The sequence below is a fragment of the Colobus angolensis genome, unplaced genomic scaffold, assembly GCF_000951035.1.
Source record: "Colobus angolensis palliatus isolate OR3802 unplaced genomic scaffold, Cang.pa_1.0 Scaffold136, whole genome shotgun sequence".
NCBI lineage: Eukaryota > Metazoa > Chordata > Mammalia > Primates > Cercopithecidae > Colobus > Colobus angolensis.
In genome coordinates this window covers 2,403,724-2,412,269 of record NW_012114444.1, presented here as the reverse complement: position 1 = coordinate 2,412,269, position 8,546 = coordinate 2,403,724, and the positions used below count along the sequence as shown (strand labels likewise).

At 61.3% G+C, this 8,546-nt stretch overlaps 1 protein-coding gene across 1 annotated transcript in view; it reads right to left on the bottom strand.

Moving 5' to 3' along the window:
- HRH3 (histamine receptor H3) overlaps nt 1–8,546 on the bottom strand; it is a 23,167-nt gene that overhangs the window by 5,159 nt on the left and 9,462 nt on the right. The window contains exons 6-8 of the mRNA XM_011934550.1: nt 1,274–1,472; nt 501–584; nt 73–203 (exon numbers count right to left, since the gene is read on the bottom strand). Of these exons, the coding sequence (XP_011789940.1) occupies nt 73–203; nt 501–584; nt 1,274–1,472 (414 nt within the window). The remainder of the gene's footprint in view (nt 1–72; nt 204–500; nt 585–1,273; nt 1,473–8,546) is intronic.

Genomic DNA, 8,546 nt, shown 5'->3' with positions numbered 1-8,546 from the left:
CAGCCCGCGCACTCGGAGCCGGGGTCTGGGTTGCTCGGCCTTTCCCGTGCCCTCGGCCCTGGGGACCCCTACCCGGTCATCATGGGGAGCCCTGGCGCCTGTGGGGACCCGGGGTGGGGGTGGGGGAAACGCCTGCACCCGCGCTCCGGGGAACTTGCCCTGTGGGGCATTTCCTCGGTGCATGTTTTGGGAATGTGGGTCTCCTGGGGAAGGAACGTCTGGAGGAGAAGGGATGGGGAGGAAGGGGTCTTGGAAAGCCGGTGCCCAGACTAGGGGTCCCCTCCACCTCCCGTTTGCACGGACCCTGGGTGCCAGCCTCCCTGTGGACAGGGCCCAGTGCAGGGTCCAGAGTGACCTGCAAGGCTCAGGCAGATGTGGAGTTACATAAGGGAAGATGAGGCGCCGGGTGGACCCAGCCGGAGGGGAGCGCGTCTAGCCCGGGTTCCGGCGGCTTCAGGCTGAGGAGGGAGCAGCAAGCCGCTTGGAGCCCAGCCACGGACCCCCATGGACAGCGGGGCAGTCGCCACTGCAGCGGACAGACGAGGTCACTGTGCTCAGGGCGCAGGTGGTGGCTGTGTCAGCGCCTGTGGGAAGGGATGGGGGAGGAGAGGAGAGGTGGCAGGAGGGAGCGCCCCCACTACCAGACACATGCGCTCAGATACACCGGGTCAAGGATAGATTCCGCCTGAAACACTCAGGGCAGACAGACAGACATGCCCACACTCAGATACACAGACACCCACAGGCCAGGGAAGCAGCCACCAGAGCCAGGCTGGGGACCCACCAACAGTGAGACACACATCAGACAGCAGGCAGGGAGGGAGCTGCGCCCCAGGAGAGGGAAGCAGCAACTCTGCTCTGTTGCCAGCCGAAGGCATCCCTGGTGCCTCAAAGAGGGCAGAGTGTGCGTGTCTGGGGGAGGGGCTGCAGGGGGGACCCCAGGCACTGACATGCACCGTCACTCCCCTACTTATAGCAGCTTCCCCATCCTGTGGGGACCTACCCCTTCCCCTCACCCCAAGTGGCGCTTCACAAACTTTGGGGAGAGAGGGGCTGGGATTCCTTTGTTGCCACCTCAGGGCTGACTGCAGAGAGGAACCCCCAGACCAGTGGCCCCAGCCAGCCCACTATTCCATGGCTTCTAGGAGTCTGCTCTGACGGGAGGGGTTCGGCTTCCCTCTCTGACTACCCGATTGTACTCATCCCACTCCACCTGCAAACCCTACTCCTCATACTGGCTCCCCCAGGTTCCCTGCACCCCACCCTAACTCACCCAGTGAGGAGGGGCTGTTTTCAAGGGAAAAGTTTTCAAGGGGAAGTTCATGGAACTGGGCAGCAAGGGGCTGTGGGGCCACCAGAGTTGCCACCCAGCCCTGCTGCGGCCGTTGACTCACTGTCCCCACCCAAACCAGCAACTTCTTGTTGAGTGAACTCCTCCCCAAGCCCTTCTCCTCCACAAGTACCCACTGAGGCTGCAGGAGATGGCATTGGGTGGGGGTTAAGAGGGGGCCTGGCTCTCTCCTTCACTGGCTGAAGCCTCAGTGTCCCCATCTTGGAGTGGGGAATATAAATTGGAGCCCCAAACAACCAAGGATGAAGGGGTCTGGAGGCTGGCCCAGTCATTCTCCCTCCCCACCCCTCCTCCCCTGTCATCCACAGCTGCCCAGGCTTCCCTGTGAACTGACTAGCCCTGGAGAGCCTGGGCAGTGCCGGCCTGGGCCAGACCACCCAGACAGAAGGGGCTTTCATGGTGTTTTGTCTGCCACACAGCCTCAGGGGGACAGCTCAGCCCACACCTGCCCCCAGCTGTTCTGAAACCCCCGCGGAGCCTGCACCTAGACCCAGGGGCCATGGAATCTGGACCCACAGGCGGGGACTCCCACACAGCATGGCATCGGCCAGGGGACCCATTTCTGCAGCCCATCCCCACAGTGGTGACACATCTCCATCACATGCCTGTGGGTCACCTCAGGTCACCCTCGCAGGAAGTCAGAAGGAGGCCCCGGGGTTCAACTCCTGGCAGTGGGTACCCAGCTGTGTGACCCCGGGTGAGTTACCAAACTTCGCTGAGCTGCTGTAAATGGAGGCTGCCTGGAGAGGAGAGGGCCTGGCTTGGCCCCGAGTGACCGGGGCTGGCGGCCGTGAACGCCCCCTATCGACCAGACTCCGTGGGAGTGCTTGGTACCTGACCTCACCAGCCCCTGCAAGGCCATAAAGTTGGGCAGGACTTGCCACCCTGCAGCGCTGGTGAGCCCCCTGCCCGAGGTCACACAGGCCCACCCCCTCCATGGCCACATGTCCAGCCCAACCTGAGGTCAGCAAGCGCACCAGGGTGACCAGCAGCCATGCGAGAGGCCCATGTCCTTGCCCAAACAGGAGGCCAGTGTCCTCAGGGCTGGAGCCTGATGCGGCCACGACAATGCAGAGTGCATGGGGCTGGTCCCTGTGTAGCCTGTCTAGCCCCGGGAGGCTCTGTCCCAGGGAGTGGCCATGTTGTGTACCTTGTGATGAAAAAAGAAAGTGGCCAGGCGAGACCATCCCTGGATTCACGGGCAGAGGCCAATGTCCCGGCAGGCTGGTCCGGGCAGGGGAGAAAAAGGACTAGAGATGGAGACAGGAGCTCTGGGTCAGAGCCATGTGGATGGCCAAGTGACTGTGGGCCTAGCTTGTTGGTTTCGTATCACAAGCAAACACCCACCAGAGGCCAGCCGCCCCGAAGACACGACATTAGCAAGCCACTGTCACTGGCCACCCTCGAACTGGGATGGTCAAGGTGAGTGAGTGCAGTGAGGCCCCACTGAGTGCAGTGGCCACCCTGGAGGCCACTGAAAGCCACCGACCCCCACCTCCCAAGGCCCATCTGCTGCTGCTGCCTCTGAATGTCTGACCACCAACAAGTGTTCAACACCCAGCCCCAAGTAGGGGACATTCTCTGAGGACAGCAATAGCTGCTGGCGAGCTGGCTCCATGGGTCCTCTTCCCCAGCCCTCACGGGCCACAGACCTGCTCTGGGTGTCAGTCGGCCTCTCTTGCCTGTTGAGCCTACACTGTAATCCAGGGGCCTATGGACTCCAGATCCACAGGCAGAGACTCCTACAGTGTGGCATCTGGCCCGGGGATCCTCTTCCCATGAAGTCGGAGCCGGCATGGCCCCCTGGCCATGGGCCCACCAGGGTCTGGCCTGCCACACCACCCAGAAGCAGCCTCCGGAGGCACACCAGCCTGGGGCACTCACCTTTGAGGCTGGCACTGCCCTGCAGACAAGGGTGACAGACCAGAGACCTTTCCATGGCGCCACGTCTACCAACAAGAGGACTATAGACCTTCAGGACCAGGGAAGGAGCAGGAGGGGCCCCGCCTGGCATCCATCAGGGGAATCCGTGCTTTCCAAACTCTGGGCTCTGCAGGGCTCAAGCGTCTCATCTCTGAGGGACGCTGGGGACACACTGGGGATGGCTCACTGGAGATGGACCTGCTCACTGGGGATACAGCTGTGGATGGCTCCCAGGCACTTTGAGCTCCTGAGCTCCAGCAGACAAGGCAAGGAGCCACCTCCTGCTGATCAGGGTGAGTGGCCCTGATCAGCAGGAGGAGGTGGGGCTACTGTTTTCAGAAGAGGAGGGGTGGGAGGGGCTGAGTGTGAGACTCAGGGCCCTCTTGGGCGCCATGGCACCCCCTGGCCCGATCGTTTCTGTGCATGGACAAGTGCGGCCACCCCAGCCTGAGAAAGTCCAGTGGCCAGGGTGCAGGGAAGGAGGGTGAGCCTCCAAGACCTGCAGTGGCCACAGCCGAGGTGGGAGAGTGCAGGAGGGAGGGAATGCATGCCAGGTGGGGCCCCAGCTCAGCTGCCCCTGTGCCCTGACCCCCGATCCTTCACAGGCCTCACCCCCACACATCCCTCTACCTCCCGTGCTGTCTCAGCATCTGCTTCCTGGAGGACCCACCTTGACACAGCCCAGGTTCCAATTTTGAAAGGGTGGTCAGGGAGCTTCCACTGAGGAGACACATGAGCAAAGTGGGAAGAGAGGGAGGTGGATATTGGAGGGAGCAGAGTTCCAGGAAGAGGAACAGCAGGAGTGAAGGGCAAGGGGTGGACCACGTTCGTGTTCCAGGGACAAAGAGGAAGCTCATGCGGCTGGAGCTCAGGCAGGGGCACGGGAAGTGCATTCCAGGGGCAGGTCTTGTAGCGCCTTGAGCTGCTGCAAGGATGCTGGTGTTTTCTTGGACAGGTGCTCTAGGAGGGTCTGGGGAACACTTTTACGGGATCCCCTGACTGCATTGGAGAGTGGTCTGTAGGTGGATGAGGGCAGAGAGACCAGAGGGGAGGCAATGGTGGCGGTGGTGGTGGGGTGTAGGCAGACCTGGGCAGATTCTGATATGGGTTGGCATGTGAGGTTGGCATGAGAGGGCAGAGGAGGTGAGGGGCCCAGCCCAACTCCATGATTTGAGCTCAAACGCCTCAAAGGCGGTGCTGACAATGAACCAGAGGGAGAGGTTTGGGGGACGAAGAGGTGCCCTGTTGAGGGTGTCAAGGTTGAGCTGCCAAGTGGATGGATGTTCAAGAGATGAGACTGGTCAAATGGGCAGTCAGGGGCTGGGAGGAGAGGAGCTCTGGGCTGGTGGCCATGCTGGTGTCACAGCAGTGGACAGCAGGATGCTGTCCCATCACCCTGTGCCATCGGGAGAGCAGCTCTGCCACCAGCATCTCTGGTGCCCAGAAAAGACCTTTCTCTTTGGAGCTGGTGGTGTGCCCAGGTGCTGTCCCTGTAGTGCTCTGTCTCTGCTGCATGGGGACACAGCTGCTGGTGAGTAATATGGGGGTGAGGCGCAGGGCCGCCAGGGCCAGTGCAGGACAATTGTCCTGCTGGTTACAGCCAAGGCACCTGCGGGGCTCTGGGGCCAGCGCTGTGCCGCCTCTTCCAAGGAACCCATATTTGCTTTCTCTCTGTCTGCAGGAGCTCATTTGAATTTGGGAATGTAAATTTTTCTTTTTTTGTTCCATGCCTTTTTTTCCCCCGTGACATTCTGAGCCAGCTCCGGGTGCATCCTGACGAGCTCAGGGCCTGGGTGTGACAAGAATGGCGTCTGAGGCCACCGACTTGGAATAAAAAGTTGAGTCTGGTTTACCTGCCTTTGCAGACCAGATAGAATTGGGCCCAAGGCTTCGGCGGTGGGAAGGACAGAGAGGACGGGAGAGCCAGGTATTAGTTGCTATAGTTTGGTTGAAAGTGACAGAGCCCAACTCCAAAGGGCCTCAGGACAAGGAGCATGCGCTGTTTCCTGTGCCCACAAAGTCCAGGGCAGTGAGTTTCAGGCACAGCTGCATCCTGGCTCAAGTACAGCTGCTCCCTCCATCTCGTCTTATCCTGTGTGCGCTTCAACCTCAGGCAGGGAGTATCTTCCTGAGGTCTCTCCCTGCAGCTCCAAGTGACTCCCCTGTCCCCTCCTCCATCCCCAGGCAGGAAAGGAGGCTGCCTTTCAGCTAACAGAACCCCAGGATCAGCCACTTTGGCCTGGCATTGGCCTGACTCAGGCAATCGTGATGCCTGAGCTCACAACAGAGGAGTCAAACCCTGGCTGAGGATGCATGAGAAGTGGAGGGGGAGTAGTGGTGGTCATTCCTGCAGCTGCCTTGGGGTCCCTGCGAGGAGCCCCTGCTTAATCCCCTAGCAATGCCTCAGGGGTCCAAGCGCCATCCTGCTGGGACAGGGGGCCTGGGCACAGAGAGCCTGGCCGTGGTGGGGGTGGTGGGGAAAGTGTGACTGCAGAGATGACCTTCTCTCAGGGCATCTGTGTCTCTTGCTGCCTGGCTCCTGTGAGAAGTGAGGCTGAGAGAACAGGCAGAGGGGCAGTGATGGGTGATGGCAGCTTGACAGATCTCAAGGGGCCCAGGCAGGATGGCTGTAGAGCCACCCGTGGTCCATCTGTAGGAAGGAAGCCTGCAGGCCCCTCGGGGTCTGCTCCCTGCTCACCCAGGGCTGATACAGCCAGCTAAAGGGACAGGTTCGCAGGCTGGGCGTGGAGGCTCATGCCTGTACACTTCGGGAGGCCAAGGCAGGAGGATCGCTTGAGGCCAGGAGCCCAAGACCAGCCTGGGCAACATAGAGAGACCCCGTCTCTACAAAAAATAAAGAAAGAGGCAAGGTCACACCCACACCACAGGCCAGGATAACGGCCCCCAGAAAACCAAGCTCCAATCACACCTCAGCTCTTCCTGCTGAGCCCAGGGGCCTGGGTCCGAGGGCAGAGGTTGGGGCAGGGAGAGTGAAGAACTGAATGGAGCCTGACCCAGCACTCTTCCCTCCTAAGGATGGTGCCTGGTGGAGACATCAAGCACGAGAGAAGGGGTGATCCTAGGAGGGCTCCCTGGAGGAGGTGGTGCCTGCAGGAGGTCTTGAGGCCCCAGGTCTGATTCGAGGGTCAATAGCCCGGTGAGTGCCGAGGCTGCCGGAGAAACTGGAGGAATGAAAAATCTTTGCCTGAGGAAAGGAGCTCCTGCCTCCCCAGAAAGTCCCTCCTTGGGAACTAGACTGTTGCTGGCGCGCAGTGTGCGCCTCCCAGGGCTGGCTGAGAAGTATTTGCTGAATGAATGGAACAGATTGCATCTGTGCAGCCTCCCTCCGTGGGCTAAGAATGAAGACGTGATAGAGAAAACAGAAAAGAAGACAGAAAGCAGAACGGTCTCCACTGTGCTTTTCTAGAACCCTCCGAAGGGCCGAGAGGGCTCCAGGGCCTCTGGGACCTGGCCCCAAACCCAAGTCCAGCTGTGGGGGCCCAGCCACAGCCCGGGAGCCCTCGCGCCATCCCTAAGAGCGTTTGGTGGGACCTCCTGTGACTGTGATCCAGCAGAGCAGCACTGCCTGGGGGTCTCCGAGCCAAACCCAGGCCATGAGCCCCCATCCCTGCCAGGGCCTGGGGTGAATCAGGCCCTGAACAGTGGTAAGCATCAAGCCAGGGGGCCGCTGGGCCAGGCCAGAAGTAGGGACAGGCCCTGGGGGAGGGGGATGTCTGGAACCTCAAACTGGTTGGCATCCAGCTCCTCCTGCTTCCCATGCCAGGGTGCCCTGAAACCCTGCCAGTGTCTGCCCTGAACACCTTGCCCACCCCCTCAGCCTACGTCCCAGCAGTGGGGACCAGGCTTGGTGACCCTGGTCCATCCTGCAGACCCCTAGCCAGGGCGCAAGGCTGGGCAGGCCGGCCAGGGGCCATGTGCTCCCGGCTGCTCCACACACGGGCCGGGGGGGCCCTCCCCTCCAGCAGCTGAGGTCAACACAGGCGGGTGCCTGGTGGGTCTCGTGGAGGGCAACAGACAAGAACGTGGGGCATGTGGCCAGCACACACTGCCCAGGGCTGCTGGAGGACTAGCCCCATCTCTGTCCACCCCCTGCCTCCCGCCTGGGTGGGGAGTCTGTCTGGGGAGGAAGCAAGGATGGCCACAGGGCGGGCACACTGGAGGCCCGGGGTGAGTACTGGGCAGGCCGGCCCCCATCCAGCTGCTGCCTGGATCCACTCTCGGTGTAAGGCTGAGACTCCGGCTTTACCCCGGAACCTGAAGCCTGGTGGGGAGGTGGCCCCTCCTCCTCCCTCTGTCCCCGCCTCCTGTACCTCCATGCCCCTCCCCAGACACACGCCCCTCAGGCTCCGCCCCACCTGGCACTTGCCCCCATGGGTGCCTCCTCCCAGAAGCCTTCAGGGTTACTCCAGGTCTTCCCATTGCCTGTGCTGTTCCCAGAGCTGCTGACCGTTGTTTCAGGTAGTGTATGCTGTCACCCCTAGGGCAAACACAGAGCCCTGGCCCCTCCTGGAGCCCTGGGCCCTCTTCCCCTGCAGAAGGTCGGAAAGAGGCGCCCGGTGGAGGGGCTGAGCGGTGCAGGTGGGCCCAGGGAGCCTAGTCCTGGAGGAGGAGTCCGGGCCCTACGAGGACGAGGATGGAGATGGGGGCGGCCCTCTCTATTGACTCCCTGGAGTCCTCCAGATCCAGGGCAGCTCCTGGGGAACTGGTGCCTGCTGGAAAAACTAACCCAGATTTGATCAGTGCTGGGGCTGGGATCCAGTGAATGTGGGCGCACCCCTGTGTCCTGGGTGAGGAAAGATGGGGGCTCCCAAGAAGCAGGCAAGGGATGCATGCGTGTGCATGCGTGGGTCTGTGTGCCTGTCAGTCTGTGTGCATCCGGGTATGTCTGTGCGTGTCTCTCTGGACTATGTGTGTGCGCACATGCGTCTGCGGGTCTGTGGCTGTGTCTGACGGTGTTTGGTGCGAGCTGTGAGAGAGGTGTTAGGAGGAAACTGACAGTGTCCCCTTCTGCCCTGCAAGGGACAGGTCAGGGTGGGAGAAACAGTCCCTCCCTCCACAAAGCACTGAGCCAGGGCAGGGGTCGAGAATTGCGCTACAGGCAGACCCCCCTTCCCCTGGGTCTGGGCACGAATCACTGTCACTTGCTGCCTGCACGCCTTTCCATACACACTCACTCACACACCCACACTCGCACTCACACACATTCAACAGTCATTCCACACACACACATCCCACACACTCACTCACACAC